The sequence below is a fragment of the Lytechinus variegatus genome, chromosome 15 (genome assembly GCF_018143015.1).
Source record: "Lytechinus variegatus isolate NC3 chromosome 15, Lvar_3.0, whole genome shotgun sequence".
Lineage (NCBI taxonomy): Eukaryota > Metazoa > Echinodermata > Echinoidea > Temnopleuroida > Toxopneustidae > Lytechinus > Lytechinus variegatus.
Genome location: NC_054754.1, coordinates 9289464 through 9311936, shown reverse-complemented (window position 1 = coordinate 9311936; position 22473 = coordinate 9289464). Strand labels below are relative to the sequence as shown.

Below are 22473 nucleotides of genomic sequence, written 5' to 3'. Positions count from 1 at the left end.
AGATAGATCAATTACACAAATAGAGAAAATATTAAAAACTTCTTGAATTCATAATCTCCCTATTAAAAAAATAAATTGAAAAACTTCCAATATGACTCCAACTCATCACTCAATAAGGTATTCCTACAGTTTCCATAAAGCCCCCGGCCTCTTATGAACCATGCATTTTCAAACCAATACAGTCCTAGCTTCAGAAATTCCTCTTGATATGAAATTCAATCCTCACCATTCAGGTTTCTTTCCTGTGTTATCATGCCACACTCTCACGGCAGTCAGGTCCTCCAAGGAACCATGAGTAGCCAGCACAAAGGAATCAACCCCTCCCCTCTGCAGGATCTTGCGCTTCCCATCAACAGCCAGGACGTGGGGTTCACTGGATCCGGCACTGCCATAGAGGGTGATGGTGGCAACAGCTGAGGTACCTGCCCCGCGGCGCATGCCAGTGAAGACGGTAACATGGTACTTGTACTTGGCATCAGGGTTGTTATCACCCAGAAAGATCACACAAGCCTGTTGAAAATATATACATGGACAACAAGCTTTATTGGATAAACAATACAATTATTCCATCAATCCTAACCATTATAGATAGTATTACTGGGATGTGTTTAAAAAAAACCTGTCAATGATTTAAATTGACAAATGTGCTCTGAGCCAGTCAGATGCAAAGATTTCAGTAAAAATCACAATTTGTTTCATGAAATTCTCACCTGGTCTATCGCTTCATGGGATTCAAATACTTAGATAAGGGCAGGATATCAGAATGTTCAAATGAATGCTGTAGTCAGGTTTATGGACACTTGTTGTTGCAAGCTATTAATACACATTAGCTATTTGAGATTGAATAAGAATATTTAAACAATTTTTCAATGTCCATCCCCCCAACAAACAAAAAAGGATTTGGACTATGCTCTACACATTCACATAATTGCATCAATATGACAAAGTTGCATCCATATGGTGTCAGATAATTTCACACCTGCTCTTCAGCTCTCCTATCCTTTCTGTTAGCCCAGACTGCAACCAGGACATATAGAGCAAAGACTGATCCTACTACTATAGCAGTGATGGGATTCTCCAATATCTTGGCAAAGAGAGATGCATCTTTGATGAAGTGCACAGTGTTGGGAAGAACCACAAAGCCAGCAGCAAAATGAGAGAGATGGTTACACTGGCAGTGTGTATGGGATTGCGATGTAAGAGGTCCGACCTGCAATGAAATAGAAAGTGATGGACCTTCGCTATGGCACTTACGACTAAATCACCTGGTCACCACTGCATACAAAGTTCTACTTTGCCATCCAGTGGTATCTCCCATGGATTTCTCGTTTTTTATTGGCTGATGAGCATTGCCGCCATGATTAATTGTTACCATGATTGGTTAGCAAAGTTACCATGACAATCTTATGCACTTGGGCCCAGGTTAAAAGCATCAAGTATGTAAAGCACTCATGCATTCCGTGGAAGGTCAGATACCATGCACTGAACTCTACATTTTGTCCACTTTATCCTCTATTCTAAAATGTAATAATAATGATAATGATGAAAATGATATGGCATTTATGACGTACTGATTATCTAGTTGCCTATTCTATGTGCACAGTAAAATCACCCTGGCTTAAGCTCCAGCTACCTAAAGGCACTTGGTGCAATCAAGGAATTAATCCTGCTGACTATATACCCAGATCACCTAGCTCACCTGGGTTGAGTGCAGCACAATGTGGATCAATTTCTTGCTGAAGGAAATTATGCCTTAGCTGGGCTTCAAACCACAACCCCCTGTTTCAAAGGCAAGAGTCAGAACAAGAAGAGCAGAACACTCCACATCATAGCATGCTAAGAAGTATTACTTTTTTATGAGAATCATCCGTAAGTCTAAAACAAGACTTAATAGAAAACTAATCTTTTGATTGTACTGTATTGATGGTAGTTATAGTCCCACATTTGATTTACAGCATAAAAACCACTACGAGAATCTTGAAAATTCCTCTGATTTTTCTTTAGAATTACACGACACCAATTTCATTTGAAATACATGTAATTAATAGTTATGTTAGTAAGTAAATAAAAAAAAATTAATTCACTGACTTACTTTGCAGCCAGAGGTATCCCATTTCTCTTGGTCTGTATTCCAATAAACACATTGAGCTCCAAAGGCAAACACTGCAATATCTGTCTCATTGACCAGTTCCCATCCACTCAAAACCAAATGGTGGTGACTAGCTTCCCCTATATCACTAAATGGAATAATCCACAAGTAAGGGTTGCCTGTTATGTTATATGTGTCATTCCATGCTGAAACAGGGGGATCAGCACCAGCAGGAAATGAGGTGTTCAAGATGGGGATGTAGACTTCTTCAGAACTGTTCAAACCAGTTACTTCACGGGTGAGATTCAGGTAAAGTTCTGGGAATGGCTCATAAAGTGAACTGTTGTTCACAAGAACCTCGACTATTACATAAGCCATTTCTGATAACACATTGAAATGGTATTCTATCCCTCCACCAGCTGAAACATTGGCAGGTACTAGTTGGTCGAGCTTAGGGTCCTTGTTCTGTATAAAGATGTCAATGTCTTGCGTAAGGTTTTCAAAAGTGAGCTTGGTCTGATTAGTCCCATCGCTGAGCTCCAGTTCAAGACTGCTCACCTGACTTGTGATGTCATAGTTACCATCCATTGAAGCCCAGGCAAACGGGTTATGATTGTAATTGTGAATCTGTAAAGAGAAGATTGCATGACGTACATAAAGAAATGAAATTGAAATAATTTTCCGAGTTATTACTGTTGTATGCCATTCAATGGCATATAACGGCAGTAACGGACTCATTAAAAAAAATTGTGCTGCACAGTTTTAGTCCACAAGGCAGGTGTTTGCCAAGTCTCTTTGGTATTGGGCCAAAAGTGAGGAAGTAGTTCGCTCTGCATTATTTTTCTGATTTATCAACAGATGTCATGACCATGGCAGTACAGTACCTGGCATATTTTTTTTTCGAATGTGTCTTGAAAGTCTTTTAAAGGACAAGTCCACCCCAACAAAAAGTTGATTTGAATAAAAAGAGAAATATTCACCAAGCATAACGCTGACAAATTCATCAAAATTGGATGTAGAATAAGAAAGATATGACATTTTAAAGTTTGGTGTTATTTCACAAAACAGTTATATGCACATCTCGGTTGGTATACAAATGAGGGAATTGATGACATTACTCTTTCACTTTTTCTTTTTTATTTTATCATATGAAATATTCTAATTTTCTCCTCATTGTAAAGTGAAACAATTCCTCGCTGTACATGTGGAATTGTTTAATACCATATGGTTAAGTCAAGTTGGTTATTGTCAAATCTGTAAAAATTGAAATATTGTATAATTCAAACAACAAAACAAAAGAAATAGTGAGGGACATCAAATCTCTAATTTGCATGTAACTAAATTGTGCATATATTTGTGAAAACTAAGGGAAACTTTAAAATGTCATAGCTTTCCTACTTTACATCCGACTTTGATGAAATTTTCAGCATTATGCTTGTCTGATTTTTCTCTATTGATTCAAATCAACTTTTTTCTGGGGTGGACTTGGCCTTTAATACCAACAGACACAGTGTATACATGTAGCAAGTCTCAAGAATATTCAGTGAGGAAGTAGTTAGATTCTTTAGATTTGGTCAACAGATCACCAACTCGTATGTTGATTCTTATAAATTCCCCTTCAAACTTTGTTTAGGTTGGGTATATGTAAGAGGGACCTGGAAAGGGGGGGGGTCAACAAATGCAGAAGAATTTATGACTTAACATATTGCCACAAATTAACAATGTCTGAGATACATTTTCAAAATACTGTGTCCCTAATGTAGTTCTACCAGTGGAAAAAAAAGAAATGAAATTCAAAATTTCTGAACAGATTAATCAAAATTTGTGTGATTTTTAAAATAATTTCCCTAAATTTGCATATTGAATTACATGTAGTTTCACACAAAAAAATAGAAAAGAGCATATATACGCACAGTCAGATCAGATGTATTAAAAAACATTATGTACATCATTGCTCAGTTCATCTGGTGCATTCAAGCTGGATGAGCCCCCCCCCAATAAACAAATAATTAATAAATAAACAAATAAATGAATAAATAAAATGAACACTTTATAATTCTAAGAGTTGAAGTCCAGCTTTGTTTTCCACTTCTCAAGATGAACAACAAAAAAGCTATCATTCCTTGACATGCTGAAGTGGACATTGGTCGCAATGCTACAGTGTATACTGTGTTGAAGTGGTAGATTCAGGGGGCAAAAAATAACAGAAAAATGCACCCCGTAAGTGATGAATTCCCCTTCCCTTTCTTCAAAGAAACATGTAAACACTGGATTCACCACTGATAAGAATCCATCTTCATTATTTTTCAATTCAATCATTTTCTTAAATTCAATTAATTCATTCATTTAAATTCAAAAAGGTTAAAAACAACAATTAGGAGTGCATAATATAATACAAAGTTAAATCATATAATGCATTAAGAAAATTCTGTTTTGATAAAAAATCATTGAATGAAAGAGAATTTGGAAAAAAAATGCACAAAGGCTTTGTGAGAATAATTTCTCAAGAAAAAATACACAGGCATAAATAAGTCACAATAGTAACACAGAATTCATAAGATTATTATTCATTTAACACTCAAACAACCAACCATTTGATAGACTGGGTTATTCTTCAAGTGAGAGCAATCTGAATTGATTCGCTCTGCTTCACATGCATATATGTACATTGCCTTTCATCAAAAATCCTCACCCGCTGTTCTGTATCCCGGACAATGAACTGGGGATTCCCCAACAATAAATAATCGCAGACTGGTACCATTTTATGCATTTATCAACATCGCAGAATATGCATCACTCACATTGCATTACCTGAATGTTACATGTTTTGCAGGCCTTCTGGTTCCATATGGGATTGATCTTGTTGAACATGTATATCAAATCTGCAGTATTTAATTTATTTCATATATGAAAGAGACAATTCCAGCAAATTAAAAGAGGTACATACATTATACTTACTGTCTATTTTTTAAATAAGTTATACACCGAACCGAAGAATGGCTGAGCGTGGCGTGAGAGAAAGCCTAGTAAACTTGCTCCCAGAGTGTCCAATATGCTTTGGAATAATGCGTGGTGCCAGACTACTGGACTGTGGTCATACCTACTGCCAAGACTGCCTGGAAAGAGAAGTGCTCAGAGGCCCTGCACCACATAGATTACTTGTGTGTTTTGAATGCCGGGCAGAGATGGCTCTGGGACCAGATGGCGTGAGTGGTCTCAAAAGGAATTTCAGTATACAGACTATCATAGACAAGTATGACAATATGAGAGTTTCTCAGGAAGAATCTCTGGAACAAGAAGATACTGAGGCAGCTCCTACAGAAGAGAAGCACACAGTCAAATGTGAACAACACACAAATGAAGTAGCATACTTCATATGTGACACTTGTCACGAGACACTGATTTGCAGGTTATGTACTGAAGGAAATCACTTTGGGCATCACTTTGTCAGTGTTAAGGGCAAGAGTGAGATTCTGAAGGCTTCTTTGATGAAACTTATAAAGGAACATCAGGAATTGACTGCGCAGGTGATCGAGAGGGACCAGAGGCAAGCTGTAGATTCAATCACAAGCAACATACAGCGTCTTGAAAACGAAGTGGTACAGACCGCAGCAAAGAAGATCACTGCTATTCAGAAACAAAGGGACAAACTGATTGGTATTGTACAACATGTTGGGCAGGTAATGGAAGAGAGGACCAACAATATGTACTACAATGAGAAGCCAATAGACATCATTGCTGAGATGGTGGTTTGTGACAATGAGTATGAAATCACAGCAGGTTATGCAGCAGCAAAGTCCCATCTGCAACAGTCACTAGCTGAAATGAAAGAAAAGATGAGTTCCCGCATCATGCCTAGCATAGCAAAATGTCTCTCTTTCAAAGAAGAGGGCAATGGCTCTACAGATGCCAGACTCTGTGATTTAATACTTTCCAATACATGTTGGAAACCAGCTACAACATATGTTGACATTAAGGCCATGGGGAAAATATTAGCCTTCTCCTATGGTCCCTTGGGCGACTGGTTCATACTCACATCAGAAGAACATAGTGCACAAGAGAGTGGAAAAGAGAGGATTGTAAGCTTAAGGCATTTGTCAAGTAATGGACAATGTAAAAAAATGACGTTGTACCTGAAAGCAATGCCTTTGGACATAGTGTTTGCAAAGTCAGGAAAATTGTGCATCTTAGGTCTGTGCAACAATCAATTGTGTCTGGCCACAGCCAAGGATCTTTCCAAGAGATCAACTGTGATGAAACCACTCCCAGTCAAGGACTTGGTGCATGACACTCTAAAAGTCACCGTAAATCCTCAAGACCAAATGTGTGTCCCAGATAAGAATGGATGTAACATCTGGAAAATCAGTGTGAACAGTGAAAAACAAGAAAAGTTCAGTATGGGTGAATTTCCTCACCCAATGAATGCTGTAAGTTGTGGTACAGGAATCTATTGCATCACTGCAGATAAGAAAATTGTCCAGAGGCAGGAGTTTCCAGGCAGTGTCCCAACTCTATGTAGACATGACATCAAATCTGGTGATCCTGTTCAACTGCTCATTGATCCTAAAACATGCACACTCCTGGTGGTCCACCAGAGTGTCAGTGGTTCCTCGGCCTTTGAGCTAAGTATTCATCAACTTGGAAAATTGAAGCCAATCGCAGACCCTGTCAAGTTAAGCTGGGTTCCAACAGTAATGAAGGCGGATATCACTCAGACTGGGGACCTTACCATACTTCTCGCAAAGGAGCAGAGTGGTATGCTTGTGGAGTACAAACGTGAGGATCTGCCATCACTTCATGATATTCCAGGCCTCCTCCCTCCGGATCAAGAATAAACATAAAGTGGTAAGTTAAATTTATATTTGATTGGTCTACAAGTAGTTGGGGTATTTCTCTGTTAGTTAGATGGACTATTCACCCATTTGGAATACTATCAGTTTGGTCGAAATGAAATATGCAAAATATGCAATATAATCGATCTTTTGACCCCTTGATGACCTTTTACCTTATCATCCTCATGAAAACACATGTGGTATTGCCCATGGATCATTTGTACCAAGTGCAAACACAACTGATTTAAAAATTAAGATAATGAAAGCAAATTGAAAAAAAAGGATGGACATTTGATTGTTTGACCCCTAGATGACCTGTGAACCAAGTGTGATCGAATTTGATGCAGAAGTAAAGAAATGAGAGCAAGTTAAACACAAACTTAAAAAAAGAATGGACATGACCTCATTTGACCCTTAGATGACCTTTGACCCCATCATCCTTAACAACACACATGACCCAAGAATCATTATTATCAAGTGTAAACACAACTGATGCAGAGATAAAGAACTGCATTGAGAGCAAATTGAACAAAAACTTGACCTTTTGCAGCTAAATGACCTTTGACCCCCATCATCCTCAACAGCACACTTGTGGCATTACTCAAGGATCATTTAAAGTGTGATCTAAATAAACAGAAATAAAGAAATGAGAGGAAGTTGAAAAAAAAATTGTATTCCAGGCTAACAGAACTGTTCAGACCAACAGACTGTCAAGAAAAGTGATCACTAGGTTTCTCTGAACTTTGTTCAAACAAAAACAAAAAACTAGATGGATTATCGACTGCATGCAGTAGAAATATATTCCTCAAAAGTTATCTCCAAAAAATTCAATATAGTGACCCAAATGTGACTGTTGACCAATTAAGTGACCATTTAACCAAACTGTCCATTACATAAATTATGTATACTGTACATTAAAGATTGAAAATGATCCCTCAAATTGTTCCACAGTGATCACAAGAACAAGGTCCTATTTATGTGACTTTTGACCTCATGTCCCCAAAGCAATTCTTAAGTAATCGTGGGAGTAAGATGTCTTCATGCAGTCAGAGGCGTCGATCCTGGGGGGGCAGGGGGGGCGATCGCCCCACCAATGAAAAAATGATATGTTTGCCCCCCCAATAATTCCGGATATGCATTAAAAAAAAAGATTGTAATGTTCAGTTAGCCAGATGGAGATACACAACTCGTTCTTTATTCAAATTCGTGCTCAAAATTTCCTCTTTTCAGATTGGAATATAAAAATTTTCAGCTCGCGCTTCGCGCTCGCATCATTTCTGTAGCATAAACCCATACTTTTCATGATTAAATAGCTGAATGTAAATGTCCCGTTTGCAGTTCTAATCCTCAGAAGAACTCCTGCTTCGATTTACCATCATCTTTTCTTGGATATATATTTTGTTCTTTATCAAAAACGTCCATTAAACTCATTTTCACAGATCGAAATATCAAAATTTTCAGCTAGCGCTTCGCGCTCGCATCTATTCTGCTTTTAGATACAAATTTTAATCATTGGTACCAAAAATGCTTGGAATACCGAGTTTTCAGGTCAAAATATAAAGAAATTTCAGCTCACTCTCGGCACTCGTACTATCTGTGTAGTGAGATATGTATCCTCCTCATGAGTTACTCCAAGCAGTCCTAAACAGGCACGCTTTTCCTGTCAGTATACTAAAAAAAAATCAGCTCGCGCTTCGCGCTCGCATTAATTTGTTAGTGAGATACGTGTCTGTGTCTCATGAATCATATATTTTTTTTTAATAAATATATATATACACACACACACACACATATATAAATATATATTTATATATATATATATATATATATATATATACTATAACTTTTATGATTATTTATTCCATATGCCGAAGCAGACTATTTCTATTCTATGTGTGTGTGTGCGGGGGGTAGGGTGTTTCGTACGATCGAGCGCCTTTGGAAATTAATGATTTTGCCCCCCCCAATCTGAAAAATGGATCGACGCCCCTGCATGCAGTTACAAAGTGATGTATTTGACCTCGTCCTCATGACCCAAAAATCTACTCAGATTATTGTATCTTCAATCTGCATACATGAGTTATGTTGAAATTCTGAAATGATGTGAAAATTATTGGAAGAATAAGCTTAGATATATTTAGGTATACAATGACCTCTGTGACCTTCGAACTTATAACCCTAAAATTTAATGAGATTATTATAACTTAATATTATAATTATTATTATTATTTTCATTTTATTCTAGTATCTTGAATCTACAATTCTCAAGTTGGCATTCCATGTCAAACTTCAATGTAAGCTTGTATGGCCAGTATCAGTATATCCACATGTAACTATAACTTTATCTGTAGTACTAGACCCGTTTTGGAGTACAAATGATTTAATGGCATAATACTATTACAGCAAAACGGCAGTTGTGATACCCATGGGATGAGAGACATGTACAGTATTAAACAAGCAAACATGAACATGCATAATTGCGATATCCTTCCGCCTGGGATTCCCCACAAAAGAGCGGTGCACAATCACATGATCTCATACATTACACACACATACAGTATGTACCTTATTCATGGCATCCATATGAGATGTGTCTGTCTACCATACAGCTGGGGAATTCCATATACACGTCATATGTAGAAACTCTGCAAAGCACTGCACTATTGGCATATCATTTTTTTATTGAATAATTCACAAGGAATATCTTTCAGAAGGAATATCTTTATCAACTCATCTTCTTGGTTTAATTGAAATTGAAGTTCTAATGGTAATACATGTAGCAACCATTTGAACAACCACTCAATATCTTCTGTTTGTCTCCTCGTGGACCATACTGGAATTTCAACCTTGGAAAGGACAAATTCACAGTACATGATGACCCAGAACGCAGGAAACATTGCATTACTTCTTCCAGAGTGCTCAATATGCATAGACACAATTCAAGATGCCAGACTTTTGACCTGTGGCCATACCTTCTGTGGAAAATGCCTACAAGACCATGCTGCTCAAAGCCCTATCCCAGGAAATGTCATCGAGTGTCCTGAATGCAGACAGCATATAGTTTTGCCTAAGGATGGGGTCATGGGACTGCCAAGGAATTACAGCTTGCAAGCTACCATTGACCGACTCCAAGGAATGACCCTTGCACAGGCAGCTGCACCAGTGCAAGAGGCTGCAGACAATCAGAAACCTCCTTCTGCTGGAAAGAAATATACAGCCAAGTGTAAAAAGCACTCCACAGAGGTCACCAACTTCTGTTGTGAGACCTGCGATGGTATGCTCATTTGCAGGGATTGCACAGTGGTTGATCACAGAGGACATCACATTGTCAACATCAAAGATAAATGCAATCAGTTGAAGGATTCTTTGAATGATCTCATCAGACAGCACCAGAAAATGACAGAGGCTGTGCTTGCTGTCAATCAGAAAGGAGCCGTTTCTGCTATCAGATCAAACATTTGGCACTTACAGAATGAGGCACAGGGGGTAGCAGATAAAATGATACAAGATATTGAGACACAGAGAGACCAGTTCCTTGACCAGGTTAAGCAGCTTGGATTAACACTGGTAGAGAAGGTAGACTCTATGTACTATAATCAGAGACCCATCGATGATATTGTGGAAATGATGGGAAGAGGCAACGAGTATGAAATCACTGAGAACTTTTCAAAGGCACAGGATTGTCTTGAAATTTCACTCGCTGAAATGCATGCCAAGGTGGGTGCCAAGTTGATGCCAAATGTTGCCAGAAATCTTGCTCTCAAGAATAATAACACCATCAGAATGAATGGAACATCCAATATATTTGAGGTAGTTATGACAAATTTAAGTTGGAAACTTGCATCAAAAGTAGTTGTCAATACTGAAGGATGTGGTGATGCTGTCGTGACTTCCTTCACCTGTGTGCCAAATGGAAATTGGTATGTTCTCTACACCAAGAAACAAAAACCGCTAGTAATCAAAGAACTCAACTCAAAATCTGAATGTGAGAGACTACTAAGCATACAAATTCCAGGCAAACCAGTGGATATCAAGAGTATGAGAGACTCCAGTTTAGCCATAACTACATACCACATGGACAAATGGTACCTGCACTTGAAGGATACAACAGGACGATCAACACTAAGTAAAGAGCTTCCAATCAAACCAATAGGAAATGCTGTTGATTTGTATGTTCATATGGATACTAAAGACCAACTTTGGATTCCTGAAAAAAATGGACACAAAATGTGGAAAATTAACCTCACCACTAGAGAGTGCCAGGACATCAGTGTGAATGGATTTTGTCATCCAATTGATGTTGTGGTCTCTGGATCACATCTATACTTCATCACTTCAGAGAAGAAGGTGATGTGTAGGCCAATGAAATACGGTGGCATCCCCGAACCCTGCGATGTTGACACCAAACTTGGTGACCCCACTCAACTTCTCATGGACCCAATTACCAGTGAAGTCTTGATAGTCTTCCAAAGAGTCTTGGATTCAGGTCGCTTTGAGCTGGGTATTCACCAAGCTGGAAGGTCAAAACCTTTGATAGATCCAATCTTGTTGGACTGGGTCCCAGCAGTTAGGAAGGTGGAAATCTCCCGAAAAGGAAACCTTGCCATCTTACTGGCATTGAAACAAGGCGGCACAATCATGAACTATGAGCGTGAACATCTGCCGACCCTATCTGAAATCCTGAGCAACGCTCCACATTAGCTATCAAGCAGGCAGGTGAAATATAATAAATGTCTATTTTATAGATTGATTACCAGGGGTCTTATGTTAATGACTTAAATATAAAACTAAGGCACTGATATGTAAACATGAATTTAGGAAGTATCTTTTTTTTAAGAATGCTATGAATTCAAGAGCACAAAAGGCAACATTCATTTTTGAAAAAATAAAGAAATTTACCCAGATGCTACTAAAAATATATCAAAAGTGAAAGATATCACAAGCATGTAAAAATGGATATACAAATGTTAAAAAATATTGATTTGTCCAGAAATTCAGGCGAGGAGAATTCATAACCCTTTGACATTAAACTTAGAACTTGTGATTTCAAAGACTTTTAATGTTAATTCATTGCATTGTTCTAAAGGTAAATATGATAATAAGCTATTCTAATTTCCTTTGACCTTTTAGACCGCAATTCATGATCAGAATAGATTATTATCACCCCTGTGAATAGTTGTTGGCTAATGGCCATCAGAAAAAAAAAATGTTGGGCGTCGCACATTATCATTTAAAAGTTTTGATGGCCCAATTGCATAAAAAAAATTAAAGAAAGTACAACTTTTTCCTGATTTTTCATATCCAGAAAATGGAAAGAAAAAATGCTGAAATGCAAAAAGTGAACATTTATGACCTCACGATTCGGTACTCTATTAGATCATCCTCGATCACATGAGCTTAAGTTTGATATTGCACCCTCAAAACGTTCTTTCATTACAAAAAGAATGAGATGATATCAGGTACTAGTAAATGTCTGCGACTGCTATGACCTTTGCCTTGCAACCCAAAATGGTAACCAGATTGCGATCTCTTCGAAATACCAAGATGAACCAAGTTTGAAAATGATCCCTTAAATATCTGGCTTAATCAAAAGCACAAGCTACTTGATCACATTTCCATGTAGCCTTTGACCTTGATACTAGTTAGCTACATGTTCTCAAATCATCACGCATGCATTTTTTTTTTTTGAATCGATTTGTTGAATGGTTCTTTATCACAAAATTTATGTATCACTTTGTGCAATGATTTTCTAAGTGCATCATAAAGAGAAAATTAGAAAGAGAGAAATAACTAATGAAATTAACCAAATAATGAATAAGATATGCCCCCAGCAACCATGTACGGTGCGTCTTTATGTGTGTTCAACTCACACATCCAACAAGGACAATGCAGAGAAAGAGGTTCAAACAAAATGTTGAAATATTAATGAATGATAGTGGTGTATTGTTAAGTGCACAAATAAACGCTTATTAAAAATGACATGTTAACATTTATGTATTTATCATGCCAATGATAAAAGTGTCAGCAAACAGCTATTTGGTATGTCTTTTCAGTCATTTTTATATTTTTCATTGCAGTGTTATGGTGAAAAACACAATTATGTCCTTGGAGTCTTGTAAAACAAATATCAAAACACTTATGATCAATTGTAAATAAGATCATAACTAAGTATGTAAAAAAAACATTTGAATCACTCTGTTTTCATGATACCTTTTGAAGACAGAAATGTTTGACCAATGGTCATTTTCAAACGTGAGTGACACGACAATCGGAGAGGTTTAAGGGCTCATATCTTCAAACTTAAAGGTTATGAATCAATCATGACTACTATATTATATACAATGTAGGACTGGCATGGGCCACTACAAGTTTGATTTGAATTCAACAATTCGTTTAGTAGATATGATTAAAAAACGGTGCGTGAGTGACACGACAAATTTTGGACATGGGTTTCTGACCACTAACACATATGGTTGGATTCGTGCCCAAGTAGTTGTCATGGAGTACTGTGAGTACCAGTAAATGGACATAAATAGTGTACCTATCTAACACATATAGTCAAAATCAATCAAACCTTCTCTATGGAAAATGGTACCCTCCTATATACCGTGAGTGACACGACATCCAAAACGTGAGTGACACGACAAGTGCAAAAATACAACATTTATCTCAACATTGAAAGTATTTTTTGCATGATGTAACCAAAAGACAAGCTTAATTACATAATAACTGCTTTCTTTAAAGTTCATAATATGTCATCCTGATGTTTTATTCTTGGTTTATGGTCATGTTTGCCCATCAACTCACATTCCCTATACCATACCACATTGTCACACTAGGGCTTCTACCACTCTCCTCTTTAGAGGAGGAGGGGGCACTTGAAGGAGGTGTTATGAGGTCTTGGCATTGACATCAACTCAAACATTCTTTTTGTGGCCTGATATCATTCAAAACTTTAACTCTTTCTCCCTATCTGAATATGAAAGTTTACAGGTTTATACAATTCAGCATCCACAACGGATGGAATAATTTTTCCTTGTAAGAAAGGTATTCTCAATAGTCACTCACATCATCTGGCATGGTCTGGTAGCCAATGATGTCATGTATGACTCCTTTTTCTTGAAATATTGGATTAGAATATTATCCTCCTTTAATATTTTAGGCATTGTCCAAATAGGACATGGCAGTTTCAATGTCTTTTTTGGTACCAAACCACAATCATGTTGCTGCACACTTCAGATGGACTATCAGCAAATCCTTGAGAAACTTGGGAATTCAACTCAACAAGCATATGTTTTCTCCTGAACACTGTTGTATGTGGACCCTCCCAAGGCAGTATATGTAGGCACTGTACCAAAATTCAGAGCTATGCTTTTAGCTGGAATCTTGTAAGCACCTTTTCATTGCTAATTATTTGATCATATACCATACCACAGGAATCCAGGGAAAGCCACAAGGTGAAAGACGCAGTCAGTACCTGATTCTTGCAGTCTGCTACTATTACATAACAACTACAAGTTATTAGCCTTTCCTTTTCTAAGCCCTTGGATGTCACACTAAAATCCAATTCAGCATCCCAATCAGGCTCCCTTTATACCTCAATAGCTTTTTCCCCTCGAGAAAAAAAAAAAATTGATCTACTGGAACATGGCAACCCATCCAAAGTTGCTCAAATCAAAATGCGGTCTCGGTTGGGACTTGTTGGGACCTACATGAACATGCATCATTTTGTTGTAATGAATATGTGTAAATGCAAATCTGCTCTGAACACACATCGGCCCGCTTACGGTAGTTTGCTGTTCAGACCCTACATGTAGTTAATCACTAGCGGTATGAATGGTGGCCGAACAAATAGTGATTTTGAACTTGGCATGTAGCTGCTTCAAGCAATATCCAAAATGTTCTGTCAAATCTCAGTACATTCTCACCGGAAATGTTTGTTTTCTTGCAAATTTGTTTATTTCATGTCCTGGAATACAAGCTTTATGGCAAATGAAAAGGTTGATTTAATCAATCAGAAGGAAAAGAAAAATATTTTCTTTTCCGAATTTGAAAAAATGTTTGGTGTTCATGGTGATCTCTTATATCTCATGTACACTACTTTACCACTAAAATTTCCAAAAAGGATCCCTGACTTTTCTCGCTATGAGTATAACACAGAAATAACATTGCTCAAAAGAAAAGTGAACTTTCTGCTCATTTCTGTAAATGCAGACACAGAATGTTCGAGTAATACCTACATGTACATGTAGGTATGACTTGAACCATCACCAACCCTTTATGCATTGTAAATATGTCCATTGCTAAAGTATAGTGGTTTTTCTCTTGATACATTCATAATTTTGTGTTGATTGATTATGTTGTTATATTCTTAATCACAGTACATTCACCAAAATATGAATTAGGATCCGAGTCTTCACACCAATAAAATTGTCAGGATTTTTTAAACCAGGCAACCATGGAGAGGAGAGAAAATAGATGAACTCAATGTCAAATTCAATATTTCCATAAAAAGGAGTAAAATTAGGAAGATGGAGGAAATTATTAGCCTAAAATAGGCCTAAATGATGTCAGGAACAACATTTTGACTGTATCCCTGGTAAAACGCTTCAAAAATTACTGGATGTCCTTTTTTATACACAATATAATACCGTGAGTGACACGACATTTCGTGAGTGACACGACATTGTGAGTGACACGACACAACTTTAACAGTTAATTTTAGCTTTACCTTAACACATTGGACCAAGTAACTTTATATACAATAAGGTACAGATAAACTGTATTTGCTCCAGTACTGGGATAAATTAATTTTCAGAATACACAGCTCTAGAAAACTTTTTGCATTTAAAACGTGAGTGACACGACAACCAATTTTGAAAACTTCGAAACCCAATTTTTTTCAGAAAAACACTTCACAGAATTTTTTTTTGCTATCTAGGAGTTAGATACAATACACAGCTTGTATCTTGCCAGCAAATGTGCTTCTAATACAAATTTTATATTGTGATAGGCAATATGTGAATTTTAATGCAAAAATCAACATTTTGTAACGTTTAATTTCCCTTGCATAAAATTCACTGTATCTCAAGACATAATTAATAATTTGATGTAAATGAAATGGAAAAATATACTTTAAGATGTCTAGTTTCAAAAAACATTGAAGCCTAATGATTTCTAGCAAGTTTTAATTTTCACCCCCATGTCCACTTTTGTTTGAAAATGACCCAATGTATAACAAATTTTCCCGCATTCTCTTCTGTCATTTCTATCATTAAAGCACTCACATGGCTGTCCACAATGTCATCAAAGCTTGATTCCTCTTCATCATCCAGTGCATCGCTTGGAAGCTGGAAGTGGGACGTCCTTGCCTCGCTCTCCTTGACCTTGGATGCCACCTCCCATCTCTCTTGCCTCTGGAGGATCAAGGACACCGCTTCTGTTCTAATCACCATGCTCTCTTCACCTGGGACCTTGTTCTGCAGGACGGCCGTCTCCAACTCTTCCAGGGCTTGCAGGGTAGCCAAGGTGACGTTCCTTGTCTGTGGACAAAGCAGTGGTCAAGGAGAAGAGGCATATAATTTGTATCAATGATTTGATTAAAGCTACATGTCATTAGGATCATTTGATTTAGTAGTTAAATCATCAGACTCTAAACTAAAAGTAAGGGATTTGAATCTCTGACTGAAGTGTTAGTATTAGCATCCTTAGTAAGAAGCAAATCGATGTCTGCCTCTTTCCACCAAGTGTGAGGTACATTGTACTGTCATTTAAGAGCTTTATTACTGGAATACTCCTCAGATACTGGAGAGCGTACATTGATTGTGAGTGGGCAAGAAAGAGTCTAGTGACCTGGGTAATGATGATTTTTGAAAAAGGAGTGGAACATTGTTGTAAATATCACGTATTAAAGGTATTTGTATATAAAATGATATTAAGTTTGAACCTTGTTTCATAATCAATAGTCAATTGAAAACCAGGCAGATTTGAAATTTTGTAATATAACAGATTGGATCTTCCATTTGGAGTAAAGTTTGGCTTTATACATGCTTGTGTGAGTCTGAATGTGCAAACAATATTGATGTCTGCCCAGTAGTACACAACTATAGGCAAGGTCTGTCCGATACCCTGAAGGTGTCGTAATTACACAGCAAGCTGACTTTGAATTTGTGGGCCGTTGCATTTGACTTTAAATCAAGCGCAAGCTCCCAAATCAAGTGTAAATCCTTTGATCAAACACAAATATGTCGTTCTAGTTGATTTGAATTCAAATGAAACTAAACTCTCTTGTCATGCCATGATTACGAATGACTGCGGGACGTACATGTAAACTTGATTTTAAGATTACGCTTTATTTTCCAATTGAATTTAAGTTTCTTGTAATCCATCCAAGTTTATCTGAAATCTGTCCACAACCATCAGCAGCTGCACATTTAAATTTAAAATATTCAGAGGCATTCTGAAGACATACCTGTACAATGGTTTACAAATAATGAATGTTTATGAGTGCAATGGACAGAATACTTCATGAGGTGAAAGATGAAATGATTCATTCAACTTTCACCGAATGAAGTATTCTGTCCATTGCATGAATGATAAGAACATTTATTATTTGGTTTATACGACTCCTAAAAATAGATCCGTTTTCATATTAAATTTATGAATTTCGATGCAAGATATATTGATACGGTGCGAGCTCCGTCTATTGAGTGTAGCGTACATATTATGATGCGCGCTGAAAACAAGAGAGGTTTTACTTGTGGTGCCTGCAGTCTGGGTGCGGCATGCAATTGACAAAATCTTATGGATCCAAAATTGCATGGTTAATGACGTCATTGTAAAATGGGCTTAAACAACCAATCAAATGATAAGGATCCAGCTAGGTGTCAAATAATGCTCTCTATTGAAAGCTTCCTTGTATAGACGAACCTGCGATGTATTTATTTTTAGATATTTGCTCTGAAGCGCCTTGAGCATTTAATAGATGGAAAGTGCGCTATACAAATTGTATGTAGTATTACTATCATTAAAAGGACGCAAATTCAGGAATGCTGCTACCTTATCCAAAATACTTGCATAATGATGGAAAAATTGCCATGGGTGTTTCACTTCTGATGTGAGGTCAGGGCCCTACCATGGAGGATTATTTTATTGTTACTGGGGTGCTGAGCATTGTCACAGCACCCCCAGTAACGACAGGTAATCCTCTATGACCAGGGGCCCGTTTCATAAAGGACTTGCAACCCCGGGGGGGGGGGGCACTCGACCAAAAAAAATGGTGGGGGTGTGCTGCGGGCAAGACAAAAAACGGGGGCCTCGGAGCTACAAATGTTTGTGAAAACGGGGGTCCTTGGAACGGATCGCCAGCGTGTGAGTGTGTATGCATCCCTATGGAACGATCGTGTGTGCATGATGCAGCTAGCGCGGCCCCGCCGGGTACGCTCGCGGAGAGCTGAGGCGATGGTAGGACGGAGCTCTGCGGCCGCTTTTCACCAAAATTGCAGCTCGGAACAGCATAACAAGAAATATGTGAAGCTTTGGAGCGGATTTCTTCCTTCTTTTTTTTTCAATAAGAAGAAAATGCTATGCCTTGGAGCAGAAATTTGAGTGTAAAAATGGGGGTCCCCTCCGCGGCACATACCCACTATGCATTATACACTGAGTGCCCCCCCCCCGGGACTTGCAACTATTGTAACTTTGCCATAATGGTAACTACCATGGTAACAGGTCTCAGCAGCCAATCAGAATCAAGGTTACCATGGTAGTTGCCATAATGGCAAAGTTAAAACAGTTGCAAGTCCTTTATAAAACAGGCCCCAGGTCTGTGAGGTCAAAGGTCACCCTCAAGAACTAAATATTTTTGCTAAATTATCAAATTAATTAGATGTCTGCCAAAGTAAGAATTACTCACATTTTCGATAGCCTTCCCAGCTTTGTCATCCTGAGCTGCCACAGGAGTACTTTCATTTACAGCTGAAGATAGCGTGCTGAAGGCGGCTTCCATGATGTTTGATAGTCCAACAACAATGAAACTTGGTGCAAGAAAAATATACTTTGTTTTAATGACATTCTAAAAAGAGAATGTTTGTTAAGATGAGAGAGAATATTCACCCTGCCTCCCACCCCCCCCCAAAAAAAATACACACAAATTATATGAAAACAGATTTTTTTTGTGGCTGTTTCAGAAACAGATTTTGAATTCTCTTTTGTTGTCACACCATGGGCATACACTAGCAAAGAGTATTGCCTTTCATTTTTAAGAGTTATGGTCCATTTTTTTTTTAAATCTATGATTTCAATTTTGTATGCTACTCTTGTTATACCAATTGTGACTCCTTAAGATGCCAAGCAGACCAGATATCTTTTTATTTAGGTGTATATAAAAGTACATGTACATACTAAAAAACATATATTCAGATTATTAACTGGAATCTGTAAAATATGCCTTGAAATAACATGCACCCAACAAATTCATTATTGAGGAAAATCAAGAGCATGGTAGAATACGATGTGACAGACTGCTGAAATATTCAAAGTATCCTTTGCCATTTGGCTGGGAAATACAAATACTGTGAAGAGTAACACTTCAATGACATCTGTTTATTTTTACTTTTTCTCAAATATCTCAGTGTACTAAGCAATGTTAACCTGGAGAAAGTACAAGATAAAGTTTATCATCCATTTCAATTTAACTGACCAAAAGTACTAAGCATACGTTGACCTTGGTCCCATCTTATAAAGTGTTATGATTGTTCTGATAAACCTCAACTATATGGAAATCCATAAATGTCATAATTTTTCCTATGGGAAATTCACAGTGTATTCTGGTAAACAAAGTGGAGCACACCAAATTGTGAAGACAATTAATGATCAATGTATGAATATACATGCACATTATATCTCAAAAATCTTTTGAAGAAACATGCATCTTAGATGTTGGCATTGCTCTATAGTGATTGATTGGATCAATCGCAACTCTTCGAAGGACTGGTCCTGCAGTCATACTATACGTATGGAATAAGCTGATCTTCTACCTACCTTGCTGTTTCTTCCACTGTGTCACCTCCGGAGTGACCACTGCCACTTTCTTCTCTCAGGAAATGGCTCATTTCTTGATAACTCTGTGCAGCTGATAACTGTAAACATGAATATACAATAGTGCATGTTGTTTCGATAAAGAAATTATATCTATTTTGTTGATGATGTTTCATATTGTGCCATTCAAATATATATATATATATATATATAAATAGTGCCACTTGTAATAAAAATAGTTACAGAAGGATTTTTTGAATAGCACAAATTTGAAGGATTTATTATCCTGTTTATGTTGATTCTAATTCAAATAGATACATCTCAGGATTTTTGTTTACTTGGAGGATGTTTTAATGAAGGTTTAAAGTGATTTAAAATTTGTAAGTTCAATGAGCATTTGATATATAAAATGTTGTCTAATTCGGTGGATTCATAATAAGGTGCGCCATCTAACGGTTGCAGCGGACAAGCCGAAATTCGCAATGCCTCATGGGAAAAAGTGGACATCTGCATGCATGCATACACGCAATTATTCAGCACTGGCCAATGTGGCTCGACCGAATATGCTGTTTACTAGGGTTCAGGAGGTGAGAGATACAAAATTTAAACTGTTTTTGGTGAATTCTTGCAATATGGTCTTCATTTTTGAAGTATCACAATCACATTACGGTACACTAGCACTGTGCGCTGCCAGCGCCTGTGCGTGATGTCAACCACAAGGTTAGACAATTGGCCTGTTTGCTGCAACCAATCCATTGAGCATCATATTGTGAATCCAACGAATTGATACTAATGCTATATCTGTGCCTATCCACTGCATGAGCATCTGAATTTATCTTTAGCGGTTTATCCACCACACAACTATAAAGTCTAACTTTCTGTTTAAACTTCCCCACAAACTGTATTACGATTAAGTATTGATTGAAAATGCATCTTTTTGAGCATTTATGATCATTGGAATGAAAATGGGATACGCTGCCACCTTGATTTGAACTTGACGTGTCACGAAAGTCTGATTTGACCTGAAAATGGGAAGCATAATTACATCCTAAAAATCGCTTAAAGTGATTGGTTAACATTGGTTTGACTTTTAAAAAATCTGGGATAGGACACACTTGTCACCTGTGTCTGTGATATGTTACAAAAATGAAGCCCAGAAAAAATTGTGTTTGAAAAGATTTAGTGCTTCAAAAATTGAAATATAAAGTGACCGGAAACACCATCTTAATTTCATCCCATACACTTATGTGTAGTATTTAGGCGTCTATAAGACTCCTATTTACAAAATCAGTGTTTGCCTTGTAGTTTTAGCTTTTCATTCTCAATAATGGTTGTTTTCAGGGTTAACTAGTTCTAATACATGCACTTGTACACATGTTTCATCTTGGTTTGAGAATTTTTTAAACCGGCTGCTCACAAAGTTAAAAAATCCCTTTAATTTCACTCCTGGTGACACAGCCCCCGGTAGAACCTGTATCACAAAGTTGCTCTAAAATTTTGGCTATGAGAACTACACAGTACTTGAATGAATGATTCCTACCCATCTTGTTAAAGGGATGGTCCAGGCTGGAGATATTTATATCTCAATAAACAGAGTAAAATTCACAAAGCAAAATGCTGAAAAATGGATATCAAATATGAATTTCACAGATTTGCATTATTCCAGTGAAAAGGTTCTAGGCATGTCTTTATGAATATTCATTACATGGGCTGATGATACCATATCCCCACTTTGTATTTCATTATAAGAAATTAGGTTTGTTCAAAATGTTTCTACTAAGAACTAAAACAATTGAATTGACAATTGATTAAGTGCATTGGTTATTCATTGCCTCAACTTATTTCATCATAATGGAGACACATCATTTACACATGTATGAAAAATTTAACATTTATCATTTCATGTAATAACATAAGAACAGGGAAAGTGGGGATGTGACATCATCAGCCCACCTAATGAATATTCATGATGATGTGCATATAACTGTTTTCACAAAATATTCATAAACTTTAAAATTCAAATCAGATTTTGATGAAGTTTTCAGCAGGTTGCTCTGTTAATTATACTCTATTTATTTAGATATGAATATTTTTCAGCCCGGACCATCCCTTTAATTGTTTTAAAAAATGATGGCATGTTTTATTTGAATATCACTTTTTCAAAAGTTCAGATGTAATGATCCAGGGGGCAATTTCACAAACAATTGCATTTAAATGCAAATATTCAGGATACAACCTTCTCCTACAATGCTATACCAAATTGTTATGTTCATTATCTGGGACTGAATAACCCATAGTCAGGCTCCACCCAACTCTACAGTGCGTCCCAAAAAAAACTATACACTTTTGAAATGGCTGCCAAATAAAAAATGTAGCACTTTGGGGGAAAAGACTTATAGATATGGAAAGCCAATAAAGTCAACTTTCAAATGACACCAAAAAGTTGGAAAATTATTCATGCTTGAGCGAGCACTGCCCACTGAAACAAAGGGTATGCAAACTAGGGTGGGCTGGAAT

At 37.2% G+C, this 22473-nt stretch overlaps 2 protein-coding genes across 4 annotated transcripts in view; one reads left to right on the top strand and one right to left on the bottom strand.

Annotated features, from left to right (window-relative positions):
• The window catches only part of LOC121428609 (polycystic kidney disease protein 1-like 2), a 55314-nt gene that overhangs the window by 6678 nt on the left and 26163 nt on the right, over positions 1–22473 (bottom strand). The window contains exons 14-19 of the mRNA XM_041625369.1: positions 19960–20057; positions 18833–18953; positions 16209–16463; positions 2093–2716; positions 980–1210; positions 227–510 (exon numbers count right to left, since the gene is read on the bottom strand). Of these exons, the coding sequence (XP_041481303.1) occupies positions 227–510; positions 980–1210; positions 2093–2716; positions 16209–16463; positions 18833–18953; positions 19960–20057 (1613 nt within the window). The remainder of the gene's footprint in view (positions 1–226; positions 511–979; positions 1211–2092; positions 2717–16208; positions 16464–18832; positions 18954–19959; positions 20058–22473) is intronic.
• On the top strand, positions 4700–16288 carry LOC121428608. Of its 3 annotated transcripts, none has more exons than XM_041625365.1 (2): positions 4700–6934; positions 16202–16288. In XM_041625365.1, exon 1 carries the CDS (start codon positions 5086–5088, stop codon positions 6922–6924), a length of 1839 nt encoding a protein of 612 aa, XP_041481299.1. In that variant the 5' UTR covers positions 4700–5085; the 3' UTR covers positions 6925–6934; positions 16202–16288. The 3 variants fall into 3 exon arrangements, with proteins under 3 accessions (XP_041481299.1, XP_041481300.1, XP_041481301.1); XM_041625366.1 differs by lacking the exon at positions 4700–6934 and adding an exon at positions 9311–11637 and having other exon boundaries at positions 16202–16283; XM_041625367.1 differs by lacking the exon at positions 4700–6934 and adding an exon at positions 9311–11633 and having other exon boundaries at positions 16202–16281.